At 40.0% G+C, this 19,955-nt stretch overlaps 1 protein-coding gene across 1 annotated transcript in view; it reads right to left on the bottom strand.

Annotated features, from left to right (window-relative positions):
• Window positions 1–2,884: 2,884 nt before the first annotated feature.
• Window positions 2,885–19,955, bottom strand: part of TMEM131 (transmembrane protein 131) — a 105,803-nt gene continuing 88,732 nt past the window's right edge. The window contains exons 31-41 of the mRNA XM_082493167.1: window positions 18,998–19,593; window positions 14,835–15,010; window positions 13,483–13,610; window positions 11,994–12,118; window positions 11,685–11,843; window positions 10,757–10,931; window positions 10,298–10,419; window positions 10,102–10,198; window positions 8,904–9,001; window positions 7,349–7,512; window positions 2,885–3,919 (exon numbers count right to left, since the gene is read on the bottom strand). Coding sequence (XP_082349293.1) covers window positions 3,623–3,919; window positions 7,349–7,512; window positions 8,904–9,001; window positions 10,102–10,198; window positions 10,298–10,419; window positions 10,757–10,931; window positions 11,685–11,843; window positions 11,994–12,118; window positions 13,483–13,610; window positions 14,835–15,010; window positions 18,998–19,593 — 2,137 coding nt within the window. The 3' untranslated portion in view covers window positions 2,885–3,622. The remainder of the gene's footprint in view (window positions 3,920–7,348; window positions 7,513–8,903; window positions 9,002–10,101; window positions 10,199–10,297; window positions 10,420–10,756; window positions 10,932–11,684; window positions 11,844–11,993; window positions 12,119–13,482; window positions 13,611–14,834; window positions 15,011–18,997; window positions 19,594–19,955) is intronic.

The raw sequence follows: 19,955 nt of genomic DNA, 5'->3' as shown, positions 1-19,955 counted from the left end.
AGTCAAAGCTATATTTAGTGTAAAACAGCACTCCAGGTGACGTAGTTTCACTGAAAGACAGCTTCTTACCCCCCATGAAGGTAAACTTGTGCACTCTTAATTTTACCTCTCATTGGGTCGGGCAGAAATTCCATGGTCAGTGGACAACTTCAACACAATTTGGCCGTGATGCATCAGCGTTGAGAATCTGCTGTTTAGTCACATTCTGCATCCTACATCGTCCTAGCGTTTTCCCAGTTCAGCATTTCTCTCTCAGGGCAGTGGCCAAGCTACAGTACATACTGCTGCTGACAGAGCTGTGGCCAGGGCTGGGCCCAGACCTGTTCATTGGTGTGTTGGTTCATTCCAAGTGTCTGTTAGCTACGAAATAAACGCTAACTGTGCTTTGACTGGAATGTTATACCATGTTCTGATATGGTCTTACACATTAACAAGATCTCTAATGCCTTTCAAGATCTTTTTGAAATAGAGCTCGTGCTAATTAAACTGATTTCACGTTAGGACCATACTTACCTATTTTGGGCTTTCTGATTTTAATAACAGGCCAGAAGCTTTTCAAGCTTTTAAAGTCTGTTTATTAGAGCTGGCAGAATAGAACTACCCTTTAGGAGCACCAAAATCATTACCAAAATTAACAGTAATTGTTTCTCTTCCTTGCTGGGAACTTTGTATTCCCAGTAGCTTCCAGGTCTGGAAGAAAAGAGCTGACTCATGGTAGTTTAGCCCTGATGCTACTGTGAAGAAACATTTGAAATTATCAGAAGGGCTGTGAGATCCCTGGTTTCTAGGACAGCCTATCTTCCAAGCACTTTAAGCTGTTTTTCCTCTGATCTTTATACTTGAGATGAAACTTCCCTTGTGGTCTGAGTTTCAGTCTTGTTCATTCCACTTTTGAAAATGCAGTCCACCCTTGCTTGGGAGCTTTTGACCTTTTGCCCATGTTCTTTTATCTTAAGTTGTCCTTCCAGTAGGCTGCAACATTTTCAACCCTGTCTAGATTGTTATGCAAGACTTACATGTGCTTTGCCAAAACCTCGTTTTCTTTCATCTCATCATAAGAAGCCTGTCCTCTCTATTATTCTGTGATGTCTGTGGATGCTTCTGGCTCATCACTCCCCTTTTTTAGCAATTTTAAAAGTGTTTTCAATGCATGTAAAGAGTGACTGTACCATGAAAACTAGCAGGTAGACACCTCAGGGAGAAGGCAGCAAACCCTGTTTTGTACATTTACTTACTATACAGAGGTTTCTTTAGAAATACTTAACTTTTGCCCAGATTCTATTTCACCTAAATTCTGTCAACTATAATTAGGATTTCTTTTTAGGGCAGCTCTTTTGCTTTCTTTAAACTAGGCAGAACAGAGTGAGCGCTCTCCAAAATAACCTTTGAGTAGAGGGAAGGAAGATAAGACACTCAGAAGTAGGAACTCTTTACCCCTAGGACATTTTTTCCTTATAAATTTGGGGAGAAGGACATGCTTTTTCCTCTCTTAGGAAATTGAAAACTGGTTGTCAAAGATCTTAGTAGTTCAGGTTGTTTCACCCTTGGAACTTAAGTAATATTTAATTGGTGCTCAAGAGGAAACTCTTCAAAAGCAAGAAATGAGAATATTCTAAAGGCGGCAGAGTTTATTTGCATTAACACAAGGGAATGGCTCGCATTTTTGGGGGAAAAAAGGTCTAAATTATTTGTGTGTTGCTTTGCCTTGGTCAAAGGGAAATGTTTTTAAAGCAGAAAATTTTTCTTGTCCTCACAACTGCTTAAACCACTGAGGACTATTAGTATCTCAGAATTCATTTCTGCTTCTATCCTTCATGGAATATATTCTAATATAAACACCTGCTGGGAAAAAGAGGTGGCACATTACCTTAAGCAGCTCCTTTCACCTTGAAGTTACTGCTAGTTATCTTCCCAAGTTCCATTTAGAGAGAAGCAGGCCTTAGCATGTCAGTAGCTTAACGACTTATTCGTTATTGTGTATGCAGCAAGAGACTTGTTTGCCTAGTTACTCTGAAGGAAATTGCACACAAATCCAAGTTGAACATTTCATGACCTTGCATGGGCCTAGAAACACCCTCATTTTAAGAACAAAGGAGTTCCAGCAGGTTCCTATTTTGGAGATCTACATCTTCAAGTTTCTGCTGGTGGCAGCAAGAAGACAGCAATCTGACAGTTGCAGAGATTTTGTTTACCTAATGCAAGCTGGAAAAGTGCTCAATTACTTATTTAACCTTCATTTTACTGCATACAATATTTCTTGTAACATAAAGATTTTAACTAAAATACAGAGTTCTTACTCTCTTAAAGGATGGATTCTGATAAAAATCTGCTGCTCTAAATTTTAAGCAGTGCCACTGAGTAAGTTTATGTTGCTAGTGTCTGTTAATGCCTTCTTGTAATGGAAGGGTTTATTTTTACCTGGCGTTAGCTGAGATGAATATACGTAGTCACTGGGGCTTGCCTTACTGTTAATGAAGGGAAACAGGTACCTTAAAGGGATAGATAAATCATATCTAAAAATAGTAAAGTTCTTGTTCAGACTTATACAAGGACAGTGTTACAAAGGTATGGGCGTAGCATAAACAGCAGCAGCTGCTACTATGCCCGATACTTGGAAACTTAAACAGTGTAGACATTTTTCCAGCATTTTTGCTATCCAGCAAATTTTCAAGTGGGTGGCACTGTGTAACCCTGAAAACAATTTCTAATTCTCGACTGCTATACAAGCCCACACTGTTGAGAAGCCAGGTTTCATCTGCAGTGAAGTTTCTGTTAATATAGGCCCTGCGCTCAGTAGATTTTGGCCTGAAGGCTATCACCGCCAAGTGGATGCATGCATGCACAAGTTTAGAAAATACCAGAACAGAATTAGAGCAGACAGATCTTGAAAAAAGCAGTATTTATTTTAAAGTACAACCCAAAGTTGTATCCATAAGAAATGCACAAGGTATCTTGTTTCTTCCACAAGTCTTGGCTGTGTGCATTTCAGTTCAACTTAAAAATGCATTCAGGTTTACAAATGTACAAACAGCACAGAAAGTGTATTACAGTCTCAACAGAATGCTCTTACATTCAGCCATTTTGCTCTTAAGGTTTTGTTTTTTTCATTGGTTGTTTTTTTATTTTTTTTTTACATTCTTAGAACCTGTGTTAACAAAGACAGCCTTATTTTAAAAAAATACTCTGCATTTTAGCACAAAGTGCCTTTTGATTTTAAATTAGAACTTGGAGGATAATACTGGAAAAAAATTTAAAAAATCCAAACTGGTATTTTTCATGAAAAGTATTGCATGCCAGGACCATTTTATAGTTCAAATTGTTTCCCAAATAAAGATGGCAGATGGTAAAATATGAAACCAGTGAAATTGTTCAGATTTACAGGCTTCAGCTGCAGTTGGGATTTGTGACCACACCCAGACTCTTTCAAGCTTATCTGCAATCTCACACTACCATATTGCAGGAAAGACTTTAAAAAGGAACAAGTGATGAAAGCATGACTGGTGGGAGGGGTGGGGGGGTGGGGGAAGCAATGACCAGCAAACAGCCTGAAAATGATGTTTCAAAAATTTGCATTCAGAATTGTATCATGACCCAGATAAGAGTTCTTTCCTTTTGCTTAACTTCAGTTTTCGTGAGGATAGTGTGAATTAGACCAAGGATCTGAACTTCTTCTTCCAATTGTTGGGCTCCAAATTCTCCAAGGATTGTAGGTCTGTCCTATGTCTTCAGCAGGATTGGCAATGGTGGCAGCAGCGGGCGGAGAAGGAGCAGCGGAGGAGTTTTCGCTACCCATGAGATCAATGCCTGACAACGCATTTGTTGGAGTGGTGAAGGGAAGGCCACTGTTGAGATTACTTGACCAAATGGAACTGCTGAATGGAGTGGTGGACCACAGGCCACTTGGGTTGCCAAGGATCGACTGCAGTAAAGACAGAGCCAGGTAAGTAGCAGTTTGGTAACCTCTATTTTCACCTTGTTTACAGCCCCCCCAAAAGAAAAATATCGAAGAAGCAGCAAGTCTGCTGTGGAACCCCTTCCATCCTGTCACATGCAGTTTTGAACTCCCTTTACTAGACCTTGTGCAGAAGAACCACACTACAAACGGTCACCAAACCTGTCTGGTAACTGTATGGGCTGCAGAGTGCAATTACATTACAGGCTTTTAAGATGTTTTCATTTGAGCTTATACATCCCCACACCATTACTAATTTAAGCACTACTAGTATTCAAGCTTTAACACGCAAGGGCCAAAAAGCTCAAGCTTAATTAAACTAGTTAGAATGAGGTAGATAAACATGGTTCATGTCTTGAAAAAAACAACAAAATTCAAGTTGTAAAGGAAGGTAGCAGCAAAGTCTACTCCTTGATCCTTTTTTGGCTGTTTGCAAACTTATCTCCTTGTATTCAGACATACCTGTTATAAATTATACATTTTGGATGAACCTACCTGTGTTCAGCCCCACTGTACCCCCCCATATTCCCAGTATATACTTTTTTCTCCATCCAAAAGTTCTCCAGATGAGAGGGGATTGGAGAACTGGCCATTTGTCATGGAGTTCCAGTAAGTCTCTCCTGGTTCAAAACATCTGGAAGTCTCTGACAAATGGTCATGGTGCAGATGCAGGTGCGCTGCAACACGTCACAAATGCATTTGGGATGCATAGGACAGGTACAGCAAGCCTAGAGAACACATGCAGAAATGAACAAAGCCCAGGTTTTGTCAACTCTTTTATTAAAGCCCAAACAGTAGCAAGCAACAGGCAGAAGAATCTAACTCATGGTGTGGTGGAAAGTGATACCTGGAAGCAGCTGGAGATGGAGATGAGAAAGGTTAGCATAACTTTCATGCTAATATTAGCACAGAACCTGCTACATGTAGGCTTAATGCGCTACATACCTCAGCGCCAACAGATTTAATGTACATATGGTGTAAATTCAATTTGCAAATATACAGTAAACTTGATACATCCAAAAGGCAGTGTACTTGTTGAGTAAATGCTGTAAGGTACAAACATCCTTATGTTTGGATTTAGTGGGTGCAGATAGGGCATCCCTTCCCAAGATCTCAGCCCTCAGACAATGCACACTAAAGGTTAACCAGTACCAGTGTACTCTGCATCTGAAGATTAACATAAAAATCCCTTTAGAAAAGTAAACAAGGTAAACTCTGAAAATGTCTTCATTTCAGGCTTTTATTTTCTCCCCTGAAATGAAGATGATCTGCTCAGTCTAATCATACCTGAAATTGGTCAGACACTAACACGTTACCAAAGTGTCCTCATAGAATCCGACACCAAGGGCTGGACAGGAGTTTTGAGCATACTCAGGGGTTAACTGGGCCAACGTCATTAGGACTCTCCAATGTCACTGAAGTTGAGCCAAACTAGGGTCACAGTTTATTACTGTTATATAACTAAATGGTTATATTTAAGCTACACAAGCATTAGACTACTAAGCCTACAGCAGCAAACACTCATGCTGCTGCTCAGACACCAACCCTAGCAGACTAAAAGCCCACCCTACTTCCTGCTGTGGGCAAGAGCCAGGAACTATTCCTACGTGTCCCAAAAGCGTTTGGGAGAGCCTGGTAGAAAGGCAATTGCTGATAAAGTAGAAGTGACTAGGAAAGGAGTGGCAGAGAAAGAATACCTTGGATTAAACTCCTATTCCCTTTCAAGGCTGGTGGGGTACAAAGTGGCTGTCAGACTGAACTACACACTGGGAAATGGAGAAAACAGGAATAAGGGACTGTAGCTAGAAAGAAGTCCCAGCAATGCAGCAAGGCCTGAGGACAGATGGGACCCAGAAGTCAAATTTGATTTAGGACAGAAGCATATGCATAAAAAGGGAAGGCAAGAGGAACAAGGAAGGAGGAGGATCAAAATCAACTCTCCAGAAAATTTAGGGTAACACAGAAGCCACTATATAAATGCTGTTTGAAAGAACAGCTTCGGCTCTTGTGCCAGAAAGGAGAAAAGGACAGGGCCTTGGCCTGGTACCTGCTCTCTTATCTAGCACTTAGAGCAAGGAGGTTCAGTGGCAAGAATAGGCAATTTTTCCTGTTCTGGCTCACCATAAACACTTGAAAAAAAATCACTATCATTAAAAAGGCTTTGAACACTTCAATCTTCTTGTTGCTTCTTGTTTATTAAGTGATCTTCTCCTTGAATAAGCTCCTAAAATGCTTACCCCCCCAAGTCAAAGTATTTGAAGGGAGAGACTGTCATTCTTCTGTTTGTCTCGGCTTCCATCTCAATGCTTCCTGAAGCACACTTACAGGTATTTTTCAGAAGTGGCCAGGAAATAGGTTAGGAGCCAGAGAGATTGTTCTGGTTGTCCTCAAGCCTTCCTTCTATCAAATGCTGAGAAATCTGCCCTCCATGTGACGAAAAAGAAAAAAAAATTCTCCTTACATAGTTTTAGTGACCTTACAGCTACAGTTGTAACCACATGACAAGGGCGGGATCAGTGAGTGTGTGTCTATAAGAAGCTGTGTGACCTTCTTCGGCTTCCTCTGCCCCCCATTTTCTCCCCACTCCATCTGAACTGCTACCAGATGAAGTAAACGCTGCCTCTTAGTCACTACAAAAACATTTTCAGAAGACAAGATGAAGAACGATTTCAGCTGGCACTGAAGACAGCTGTTGCGGTGTAAGTTTTATTCTGACAGATAGAGAGGCACAAGGATGAGAGCAGAGTGCTACAATCTGTGTAAAAAGTTGTTTTTTTTTTTTTTTTTCTTCTTTGGCTATATTCAAGATCTCCACCAAAATTAGTTGTCTGTTTAAAGGCTTCAACTTATGCTCAGTCTTTTATGTTTGGGTTTTTTTTTTTCCTAAGCTGAAAATAATACATTTGAGGTTTTTTACTTTTAGATAAGTTTTTTTTTTACCTCTTGTTAATTTATAAGTAGGTGCAACACTGGACTCAGGAAGCAGAATCAAAACCTGAAAGTTATCATGTTGGCTACTTTGAAACTGTCTATCAAACTGGAAGCGACAGAGCCAGCGTCAGCCATGGCACAGGAGCATAACAGCTCTTTCCACAGTCCCAAAGCATGTGGAAATGGAACACACTTTTGTAAGTACTGCAAGATGCTCTTGCGAGAAGTATTTTTACATAAAGCAATTTACATGGATTCATCATCTGCGAGTGGACTAATCACTCTGTCCAACAGTCACTTCAGCTTAACTACACAGAAAGATGAATACATATAGCTTCCCTTTTCCTTTATTCTTCAGTTGATATTTTTCACCCAAATTTAAAAATCGTCTAAATGAAATTAGATGGCAGATATAGAACAGGTTGGTAACAGTAATAACACACTGTATTTGGAGTGAGTACTTACTGCAGTTGTATGAGTCGGGGAACTCGAGCTTGTTGGCCAGGAGGGTACAGAATCTGTAGCCGAAGGATCCCAGATGGATGATGGAACATTATTGAATTCACTCCAGTTTCTCTGAACATCCTGCCCATAAGCTGATCGAGCTAAACCAAGTTTGCTAAAAACCTCTAAAAATAAAATGAAATAAAACTGAGTACATTGCTCTTCCTCTTGTTCCAAGAACCACATCAGACTAATACTCTTCATAGTAATTTCCCATGTTTTTCTAGCAGGTCCTGCTGCAGCACAAGAACTGAGATTAGAAAAGGTCACACAGTAATAGAGATTTCATCTCATGCCCTACATCAGGCAGAAGCTACAAAGTTAGAATCATGGTTATAGTAGGGAAAAAAGTTATGCGCTTATTGTTTATAATTCAGTATCAGCCCATGGGAGTTGTTTGGTTCCTGGTATTATCTACCCGAAAGCAAACAGTTGGGGAACCAGGCAGAAGCACAGCAATACTGTGAGTCCTGGCAGTTCCTCATAACAAGTTAACTGCAGGTGTAGTAAGCAACCCAGCTGAAGGAGCCTCTTGTAATCGTAGCGCTCGTTTGCCTTGCAGCACTCCCTTCCCAGGTAACTCTTGGTACGGGACACAGCATGGCTGTGCCCCAGCCCAGACTCACATCTCGGCTAGAGGAGAGGGCAGCAACAGCAGTTGTGGTTTGCTGGTCCCTCCACACAGAACTCATCCCAGGCATCTCACTGCCATCCCTCAGAGCTGCTGGTGCCAAGTGTTGCTGATGAGGAACCCCACAGCAGCAGCTGCTATTGACTGCACACCCCCAGCATTTTTCAGCAGACAACTTTTTCAGTAAACCTACAATCCATTTTGTAAATGCCACATATGAAGTTTGCTTTGCTTATCTTTTGCAGGCACCTTAAAAAATACCACACCATGCATCCCCAAACACGTACAAATCTACAGTAAGTGTACAGAGCATCCATGCCCTACAATATAGTCTGCCCGCATCAAGGCCATCTCAAGCCACTTATGGAAAGTTTACCTAAATATTTAAATACAGGAATTAATGGCTGGTTTTAGTATGCATCAGGTCATCATGTAGTTATACAAACACTAGAGGAAAATACAAGAGGAAAGCAACACAAGGGATGGGCCATCACCCCATTTATACAGCAATGGTTTTATGCAGGCATCAAGTGCTCAGGAAACCACAGACCCAGTGGCACATTTCTGAGACCTACAGTAAAGCTTCAGGGGAGGGATGGAGGGCAGGAAGACTAAGATAAAAACAAGTATAAAGAAATTTTTCTGAAATGAAGAACCTTCAAAAACAAGTACTTCCAGCCCAACAAACACTTCTAAAGAGTTTCCACTAACTCCCTTTGGCTGAAACACAGAATACACCACCACATTTTTAACACACTTTCCTACGTAGTCATCCTTTTGGGGGGGAGGGACTGGAACACCGTCTGTACTTAAACCAGTGGAATGGAAACACACCATTTCTTTACCTGCATTTGAATACAGTAATATTTGAAAACAAAAACTCACCTCCAGTCAAGTTAAAAGAATGTCCAAATGCAGAGAATGAGTTGAGAGGCGTGAAGTCGGGACTGCTGGGATTGCTGATAGGACTCCACAAACCAGAACTAAATATGATGGAGTAATGGGAAAACAATATACAACTCATTAACACAGTACAATCAACAATATTAACTTACTGATCTATATACAAATGTGTAGTTACAAATGTGTGTGTTTATCTTTAACTACATATATATTTAATGGTGACCAAGAGTTAGGAAATCAGCTTATTTTTGTTTTAACAAAAAAATTCAGTGAAATACCATTTTCCTGTGTATATAACCACCTTGGAGCAACACAATGCTATAGACATAATGCTCTTTAATTTGTAGACTTGAGCTCTAACACGAACCTGAGAGTAGCACTTTGGTCAGGTTTTCAGAAAACTTATAGGGTCTAAGCCATAGTGTACTTTTTTTGACAAGCAGATAAAATTTAGAACCACTCAGAAGGGATACAAATGCTCACACTCCAGCTTGTGGGCAAGCTTCTTGAAACTACAGATGAGTTAACTGGAACCAGTGATAAACATTTACAAAAACAAACCAAAACCCCACCCACAAACTTCGCTCAGAAAAGCAATTCCTTTGCGTATTGAAACTTGAAGTCTCTTTCCTATTCCAGAAAGGTTACCAGACGCTCACTGCTTTTTACAACCGAGAGAGATGTGCACTGCCAAAATATATCAGAAAAAGACAGCGTGCCTTGGGGAACGTGACTGAGCGCAGCTCTATTCTGCTCTTACTCATAATGCAAAGCCCAGTGATAGTTCTGGTCTCAGTGTTAAAACTGGGAGTGAAAGGTACCACTGTACAGAAAGATACTCTGTCTGTAAACTATTTCAAGTGACCTTGGTTGACACTGCCCAATACTGAAAGAGTGAAACCGATTTCTCATTGGACGCCTGGGAAACACAAGATTGTTGAGTTACTGGGAATGAGGGGGAAAAGTCCCCATCACACCCAGAACATCCTGGTTTCTACTTTTGAGTCACTCATAAGTTCTAAACTTTTTTTACAATGTAAGAGATGCTCCATATAAAAAACAGTTAAAAAAAAAAAAAAGACCCCAAATTAATTCTGTCACTACCTTCAAAATGCCATTAACAGCTTACAATCTTCTTTTCTAGGGGCCTAGGTATTTGCCTAGAGAATATAAAAATTACCTGTCAGAGCCATCACTGTCAACAACTGTGTGGGAAATGCTGATATTGCTGGAAACATCTGTCTTGCTTGGACAAACCTTTGGTAAACCACTGCCACCTGCAAGAATATATAATATATAAAATGAGTAAAATAAAAAAAACACAACAGAATATTCAGGTATTCAGAAATATTTAGAACTCAAACTGGTTCTAGTACCTGGGCTCTTGTCATAACCTGCAGCTACAGCAGCAAAAGTAGGGTTACCATTCCTGCCTGGAAGAGAAGCTGCCTTTGCCAGCTTATGTTTGGTACCATTAGGCTGTTTGCTTTTTGTTTCACTTCAAGGAAAAAAAGAGGAAAAAAAAGAAAAAAAGTGAGGTTTTGGACTTCAGCAGTTTGATTAAAAAAGCAGCAATTTCAACTAGCATTCATGAAAATATTAACAACAGCTCATCTGTTCATGTAATTGTGCATTTTTCCAGTCTACCAAGTTATAAGAACCCCAGAAAAATATAAATAGAATGGTACGATATGCACAGTAATATCTGCAAAAAAGCAGTTTCCATGGGAAGAGGAAATAGGTCTGTGAAAAGGGAGATACGCCATATGAAGCACATGGGTTCCACAAGTGTTCTGTGCTTGGGAAATCAGTAGGAGGTGCAGATTTGGACTCACTTGCTGCAGCTGCTGTTCACAATGCTGCTGTAAGTGCCTCCTCGTGACCCAAAAGCTAAAGATGTGGGAGGAGGAGGAGGAGATGGAGAGGCGGGTGTTGGTGAGGGCTGTCGCTGTTTCAGGAAAGCATCTGCATTCAGGGTTTGTAGAGAGAGTTTATAGAGGTTGTCTGTAGCTATAAAGAGAAAGACAAAACACCTTCCTGTAGTATTTACTTTAAAACAAAGGCTTCTCAAACTTCTGCTATCCTTTCTGTTCAGACTGAGGCATGAGAAAGGCTGTTCCCAGTGATCGCAAAAGTAGCTCCTTGCCTATATTCGCCTATCATTACTCAGGTTTACTACCCATTTTCAGAGAGATTGTGTTGCAACAAAAGCACCAAGATAAACTGATTCGTACGGAAGAAAGAACCTTTCTAAGTGAGCGCTGTGGAGAAAGATGACTTTATGTTCGCATGCAACCAAGAGGAAGGCAATTTGGTTCCCACACAAGGGACTTACAACGCAACCAAAAATCTTTCAGCAGTGCCCCACGCTAACTGCTGCATTAAGACGTTTTCAGTGTTTCCTCTCAAGGTCAAATCATGTAATTGGTTTCAACTTTGGCCACAGCAGACGTGACCAAGCAAAACCCCATCCTCTGTAGAAAATACATTTTGCTTTTGAGTTGTAATTCTCATTTCCTCAATCTCCCCAGCAGGATCTGAATCCTGTCCATCACTGAAGAACTGCAGAATGGCCCATGTTCTGCCCACATGGTTTTCAAACCTCCCAAATCATACCAGATGCTGTCAATGAGGCCCACAGCAGAAAATGGGAGCACAACTATGCAGTGAAAGAAAGATAGGAAGATCTATAAAGCAGACCAAACCTACCTACGGATATTCATTGCAGAAGACTAATTCTGTCATCCTCTAGCGATTACTTACAGCTGCCAGCTTTGTGAAGAGGCACGGAGTCCCACTCTGGTGGTGGAGAATCCTTTTCACCTTCTGAGCTGCTGGTGTTTCCTAGCTCCTGTCCAGAACCACTGGGGAGAAATTTTGCTAACACTGATGGCCTGCTCTCCATTAACTTACTGTTTGGACCTATAAAAACAAAAGAAGAAAAGCAAGTCCATGGATAGTAAACTAAACAGGTTTCTTCTCACAGCAGACTTAAAAATAAGTGTTCAAGAGGGGTTACAATCAACCAAATAAAACTCCAAAAGTTATTTATAAAAAACAGCCTCACACTACCTCTCGTTTTGGGGAGGTTTCTTGATTTAGACCCGTTTGTCAAAAGGTGCGGTGTAGATATCTTGGATGGAAAAGTTTTGCGCTGCTTGTTTTCCAGTGGAGGAGTATAAGACAATTCCAAGGAACTAAATGAAAACAGAGATCCATTCATTTTTAAGCTCTCTGAAGCGCAGAAGAGGAGATTATGTGCCATACAGTTTTACAGAAGCCTGGTATCCTGTGGCTTTCTTATGTCAACCTTGTGCTCATCTTCAAAGCTATTCATAAGCAGAGTTTTGTATTTGTCCTATATGCAACTCCACCCTTCCTAGCTCTGGCTCATTTTCTACCCACACTGCTCCACACATTATTAGGGCTCACTCACCTTCCCGGAGAAGCTTTCATTGTGGAGCTCCAGGATTATAAAACCTGCTTGATTATACAGAGGCAACAAGAGATGGCAACTGCCGTTTTTCTACTCTGCCCCCACACTCTTGTTAGATCACATGCTCCTGATATGCTATTGCCCTGAATGTACACGATCATCTTTTAGTTGATGGCATAAAACGATTCAAACCCACCACTAAATTCATTTGGCTATATCTTGTTCTTTTTCTGCAGCTATTTGATTATGTCTCTCAAACTTTCTAGGGAGGAACTATTTTACCCATTTCTTGCAGAAGAATTCCAAATCAGCTCACTGTGGCCTTTGAACACTGTCACATGTAATGAACTTGTGATTTATATGATAAAAGAAAGTAGATAATGGTAAGAATAAATAAGATAAGGAGGAGACTTTGCCAGGCAATGTTTTCAGAAATATTTTGAAGAAAATCAATTTATACTAACTACTGATCCCAGTTAGTCTCGTATTAAATACAGCAACAGGGAAAACACAAGCCAATATACCATGCTTCAGTTTGATAAAGTTTACTTCTGTGACAGTTGGACACCAATCTGATTTCAGAATTTCAGAATACGATTTCAGAATGAACTAGATACAGTAAGATTAAAGTTCTTCATTTTTCCCCTTTCTATCATCTGCAATCAACCACCTGCCAGTAAGGGCAGCAGCAGCAGCCTCTTTTAATAAGGTATCCAAGACTCTGATCTTACTCTACGATACAAAAAAGGCTGTAATTTCACCAAGGGCAACTAAAGGCACTCATGTTAGTGCCAGCTTACTGTGCTGCCACTAGAAGCTCCTGTAGAAACATTAACCCTATTTTGTGTATGCGATACCTGTTACAAAAAGCTTAACATTGCTTAACCTGATTTTCTTCTCTGGATCTAGTTCTCATTTATGCACTGTATTCCCATTAAAGAATTTATTATTTACAAGCTTCATATATTCCCTCATACCAGGAAGGAAGAGGAAGCTGTTTAAAGGTATCTACTGTTGGCACTAGCCAGACTGGCAGCCACAACAGTTGAATACACAGATTTTTATCAATCTGTCTTCCCTTCAAGCACGATGCCTTCTCTACTAAAAAGCTTTTGTTATGCTTACCTGGGTTTCACATCTACAGGGATTTCTTTCTTGATACTTGTTAGCAGTTTTTTAGTTTTCTGTTTTACTTGGACTATTTCATTTTCAGCTTTTTCTGGTATAACTTTTCCCTTTTGTTTTTCAGGTTCCTATAAAGACATTATAATAACATGTTAATATTCATGAAAAGTAAAGTCCCTCTTGCATCACAATATACATAGTATAAATAAGGGTAAGAAAAGAATGCTATTTGAAAACATGAGCATTTTTGCAGCATAGAAGGCACCTTTTTACTATTCAGTGAGTATACCTATAAAATGTGGTATCTACTTTTTTCCTATTTGGAGAAGTAGAAATTGAAATATCTAGCAAATTAATGAACCTCAAGCAGATCTGATGTTTGCAAATACACAGCTCCTCAGGCCACAGCCTCTGAGTCCCCTTTAAAAGATTCTGGCTGTGTACTGAGACCTATACTGCATCTTTGTAAGTGGTCCAGGCCACCTAAAACACTCCTCAACAAAGCAAAGAATATGAGCAACTTCACCATTCAATTTATTATTTTTTTCACCATGCTTCTAAGACTTTCTGAATACAATGATACTGTCAAATAGCCATCCTGAAAAGTCAAAGGCGATTAAGGTGATTTTCAAATGAAAACTTACTAAACCGTAACTTTTAAAATACATTACATGGATTTATTTTCTTTGTTCCCCCAGCTAGGATCCCTATATTTTCCAAAGTTCAAATTTAAGACACGACAAAATTTAGGCTTGGTTTTCTTCTCTTTGCTTTGTTTGGTTCCTTAGCACATGCTTTAGGACAAAATATTTATGACAACCTGACCACTATACAAATTGTTAGAGCTTTAGTTTATTACCTAGAAGCATGTAAGCCAAATAAGTAAAATAAAGGTAGGGGTACTGTCAAAGGTAATTAAGTTAACTACCTGCTGACAAGTTACCAGCAGTGAACTGACCCTTTGTAACTTACGAAACGCACAGTTTTAGCATACACCTTAATTATCAAGTAAAATTAACATCCATACTTTTGTGGTGTATTCTGCAAAGAGAATTCTGCAGAGAGACAATTACCACAGTGCTGCTGACAACTGGGGGCTTATTCAAGCCACATTGGGCACTTTCAGTCCTGAGACTACATGATAGAAGCATGTTCACACTCACAGAGGAGCAGATTCTCTAGAGAAGTGAAGGCAAGCATTGGGAGAAATGTTTTTTCCTTAACATTCTTCCTTTGGTAAGTCTTATAGTATATGAAAGCTGGGGATGGGGTGGGGGGAAGAGACTATATTCCTGCTCTAACAGGTGACCCACCAGCTACACAGGAGCCTCCTTTTATGAGCAGTGCCATACCTCTTTGAGAAGTGGTTCTGTATCTGGGTTGGAAGTTTCGGTTGTGGTTGAAGAACTGTCATCATCTGCCAAGGAATCCTTCAGTTCATCCTCCTGTTGCTTTCCTTTCCCTCTTCTATCCTTTTCTTCCCGCTTCTTCTGCGGCTTAGCCTTGCGCTGAAGCGTTTTCCCTTTCCCTAGGGAGATAAGGATGCTTCAGATTCTCAGCAGCAGTACTCCGAGGTGGGCTAAGCTGACTTCATTTTAGAGGCTAACCCACATGATTAAGCCTCAAGTTTGTCATCTGTTATAATACACCAACCATTTACAGCCACTTCACACCAAATGTGAGCAACAGCATCACACCTGAAGAACCCTGATCTCCACTGTTGCATTTATGCTTCTGAGCCCTACCTCCATTGCCTCTCTGTAGATGGTGGGCACCTGGCTACCTATAATTCTTCTCTGCTCTGTTCCTGGCATTCCTTTTAAACACCTTAGAATCCAATTTGACAGTTTCACCATGCAAGACTAGATTTAAACATGAACTTCAGAAGTTGGTACAAGCTTTATCATCTGAACAAATGAAGAACAGAAATGATTAGCATGCTTGTCAGTTAAAAAGAAAACAACAACCACCCAGCAGTAAGACTACAGTGGAAGAGAAAAATCACTACTTGTATTTGTCGAGCAAAGACATAAAAAAAACAGACCCCCAAAACCTGAAATCTCACACCTAAGTACACTTTCTCCCCTTGACATATTTTATTCTTTCAGTGTAGTATTCTAAGTGGTATGGCTAAGATGAATGTAAAATAGTTTGGCTTGACACATTTAAGTGTTACTGCATCTCAAAGTAGGGAAAACAGTGCATTAAACACTCCAGGAGATTTTTAAACAATATTCTTGAAGCAATCCACGTATAAATAAACAATGCTAATTGAACAATGGATTATGTTTTTCCTGCAATTTCTACAGGCTAACTGAAATGTAGCATAGTATAAGTTCAAAATGTAGAGGTTTAAGAACCTTCAAAATCAGGCCAAAGGTTCTGGCTTGCAAAATAGGCAGGATTAGGCTCCTGGTGAGTAAAAGTTATCAAAAAAGCATCAATACAGAGAAACTGTGCGTGCGCAGAGTCATCATTATCTTACCATCGCCTCCTGTTATTCTTGTACAGGATGAGAGAGTTCACAATATTCTTATGTCTTTCATTAGATGTAATACATGCCTTTACCAATAAGATCTTTCTCAGATACTGCCCTTCAGACTAAGCATTCTCATTTATAAGCCACACAGTGCCTGCATACAGCTTCCAGAATGGACGTAGTAGTTCACTCCAGTAAAGAATCAATTAACCTGTGCTGAATAAGTGGATTCAGCTTCTTCTGGGATTTGTACCAGCTCAAGTTCTAATTGAGTCTGGAAGCACAATGACAGCTGTCGTATTTCATTTGGCAAAATGTTCCTCAGGGAAAGTTTGTACCAAAACATAAATTTGTCGTCAGTATTTTGGCAAATACTACATATATATATCAAAGGGCAGTGCCTTCAAACCTTGTTTTCTTCAGACTTAATGTTTTCAGTATCAAGCACAAAAATAACACTGAGACAAAAATATTCTTTTTAGTGTGAAGTGTAACCATAAGTAGATCTTTTTATGAAAATTTTCTAAAGGTCAGCTTCCAGCTTACTGGGGGTATTCTGGTTTTGCCCCAGAAGGCCTTGTACTAAGATTTGCTTCAAATTTAGTCTACATTCAGGATTGCTAAACCATTTACTGTTCATCATTAGAAAGTCTATGTAAAATTCTATCATGACATAAAAATATAATGTAAAGCAGCTGTTTAACAACAATTAATGTAGCCTCTACAGCAGTCTGATAGGACCCAAGTATTAGGAAGCTGAAACAGAAGACTATAAAGATGGGAATCCTGCGCAGGATACTATGACAAACAGTTTTAGTCCAGAAGCTGCTGCTTCTGCAAATGTTTGTGACTAGCTCTAGCTATTTATCTGAAGAGAGTATCAGTGTCTGTATGTAGATCCAGATAGATAATGAAACTTCCCCTACGGTTATACATTTTTAAAGAGGGCAAATGGAAATGGGCAAGTTTTATTTGATGTACTGAGCTTCTGTAAGTCAGGTTATGGTTTACAGATAATGTCGGGTTGGTTTTTTTTTTATAAAGCTCATCCAAAAAGAAGTCTACGTGCATAAATATGATTTATTGATCTAAGATGATGAAGAGGTCAAAAAACCACCTGGATTGCAAAATGTAACATTCATAATATATTTTGCAATACAGAGCTTGTTTAAATATTCAGCCCTCTGTAACAGGAGGAAATATGTGAATTTATCTGAATGAATTTGTAATCAGGAGAAAGTTACAAAATGGAAAAATAGTACCATAAAATGGAACTCATAAGTGACTAAGTATTTTATCATCATTTAAATTGCTTTTGAAATTGGTAAACAAATCAATAAAAGCACCCATCTCAAGAAGATGCACTTAAATATAGTTGAAGATATGTAATCAAATTTCTATCAACACTTAGAAGCAGCTATTTGTTAAGACAAGCTCCAAATACGTTGACTCCTAGAAACTGCTGTAGGTACAAAAAATGTTAACATTGGTACACCACGTTATTTGGATCAATAATATGCTTTTGAAATCAAACTCAATGGTCCCCATATGCTGTGCACCAGCTGCATCATACAGCAGTACTCCAGCACAAGAGCTGGTTTCTTTTTAGGTTGAACTACAAATGGAAGATGTGCTCCAGAAGCACTCCCAGCCCTTTCTAGCATTCAGTAGGTGGACTGGGTCAGTCCACTGTAAGTCCATTCTGACATACCCTGTGAGGACATTGCATCCTCACTACCAGCCATTTTGCTCTCCAGAGCTCCAATACTGCACTATTTGCTAACACAGATGCTACCTATGAAACTTACCTAGAGTCCTGTCACTTGCTGGAGTAACATTTAGCCTTTATGAACTGAATACTTGACAAACTGGTCATAATTCTCTTAATCTTAATTCCCCCAACCATAGCCCCTTGTCTAAATTAAAACCAAAACAGCCCAGAAATAAAGTAGCTGGATCAGTAGGATCCCAAAATCTCTCATCCCTTCAGGGTCTCCACTTTGAAAGTCCAGATGCATCATCACATCCACTCTGAACTAATTAAGAACTTTCTGCTCATTACTACTTAACAGAATGAAGCTTTCCTCTTTGGTGGTGTGTGATCATACAGATGCTTAATGGTTTATATGCCTTCCCACCGTTCATCTTCTTAAATTTATCTCTAATAAGCAACACAGCATCAGTACAGTTTCTGTACAAGTGTTAGAAAAAAGTGAAAAATCATTTAGAAATAGACACATTAAGATTAAATTTATAACTACATAACTCTGGGACACAAGTGAAATGGCTAATACAAAAAGCATGATTAGAAGCTCTACTCTAACGAAGTGTTTATAAGAAGGAAAATAACTGATATATGATTTTAAAAGTCTGAATGTATCTAATATATGAAATTCAATACGTTATTTTAAGCATTAGACAATTGAAAAGATGCATACACAATTCAAACTCTAACCTCACGCAAAAATGAACACAGCTTATAAACACAGGTGCCATATATTAATTTGCTGACCACCTGACATCAAGGATTTTTTTACATCTGCAAGTCTGGGCATGAAGAATTCCATTCCCAAACGATACCACAGGGGTTTCCAGATCCCTCCTCCCCCACTGCCCTCCTTCTCTCCATCTCAGTTTTCATAATACACTAGGACAACTTCCTTTTCCTTTCCTCAATCCCCACCCCCCAGTAAAAATGATGGAGGTGGGAGGGATGGATGCTAACCCAAAGGCAAAGGAGCAGCAACCAAAAGCACCTTTCTTCTTCAGAGGGTCAGATGTCTGAATATTCACCCTTGCTTTCATCCAAATGTTACAAAAATTTCGCAGGAAGAATCACACCCTAGCAGGGCACAGAGAACTTCACTGCCATAGAAGAAAGGAAGTGTTCAAGACACAGGCACATTCGGCAGGGCAGGGAACAGCTGAGAAGCTATCACTTTCCACGCTACGAAAACATGACCTTTACAGTTGATTAAATCTTGTTCTGTGGCTACATAATGAATCATCCTGTTAAAAAAAGCAGAATTGTATTACCTTTGTTTTTCGCTAGTGGAGATGGGGGCTGCTCTGTAAACACATCTGGGGAAGGGGATTCTGGGTGGTCAAAGTCTTTTTCCATAGTTTCTATGAGCCCGGTGAGATCTGAATCCTCCGAGCTGTGCCTTCTGCTGCTGGCACACTCGCCGTGAGGCGGGCTGAGAAGCGGCAGCTGTGGCAAAGCACTTTCAGTCTGTTGCTCTTGCTGCTGGGGCCCGGATGCTGGGGGTTGCTGGAGGGGCTGCTCTGCCAAAGCCGGTGCCTGCTGCTGTGACGGCTGCTGGTTCTGCCTCGTCCCCTTGGCTCTTTTGCCTGCGGCATGAGTCTGAGCTGCAGCACCTGAATCCAAGGTAAAGGGGCCAGCTCTGGTCACTGACTGCATGGAAGCTGCTTGTGCTGAAGTCCTGTTAGGTATGCTTGAACTGGTTTTGGATTTGATGTTTTCAACATCAGGTGCATTTCTATTGCTGTGAAGGTGTGCTGTTGCATTGCATTGTTTATGATTCCCTGCACTGGATCGTGAAGACGAACCGCCTGCTCCATAGATCCCTCTGGATGAACTGTGATTAGAATCTGATCCAAGCGCATTCAAGCTGGAAGAACAAGTGTTTAAATATACTCTACAATGTTTCCATTCTTCCACATGATAAAAGAATCACTATGTTAGAAAAAATCCTTGAACTACACTGTTCTTGGCATAACACCAACAAAAACGCCTAAAACTTGCTTGACAAGTCAGTAGCCTTTCCCGTTTCCTGTTCACTTGCTTGCTGTACGTAGGAACACAAATCCAGTAAAATGACAGTCAATATATATGTTGGAGGGAACACTAAAAGGAGAAGATTTTTTTTTTTAACTGAAGACACCAAAGGTAGGAACTTCTGGCCTGCAATTTTTCTGCAGTCTATACCTTTCATTTTTGAAGAACATTAACAGGAAACTTAACAGGGTTTGG

The sequence above is a fragment of the Vanellus vanellus genome (assembly GCF_965231255.1).
Source record: "Vanellus vanellus genome assembly, chromosome: 1".
Taxonomy (NCBI): Eukaryota; Metazoa; Chordata; class Aves; order Charadriiformes; family Charadriidae; genus Vanellus; species Vanellus vanellus.
Note: the sequence above shows the minus strand (reverse complement) of the source record. Positions and strands in the feature narration are given on the sequence as shown.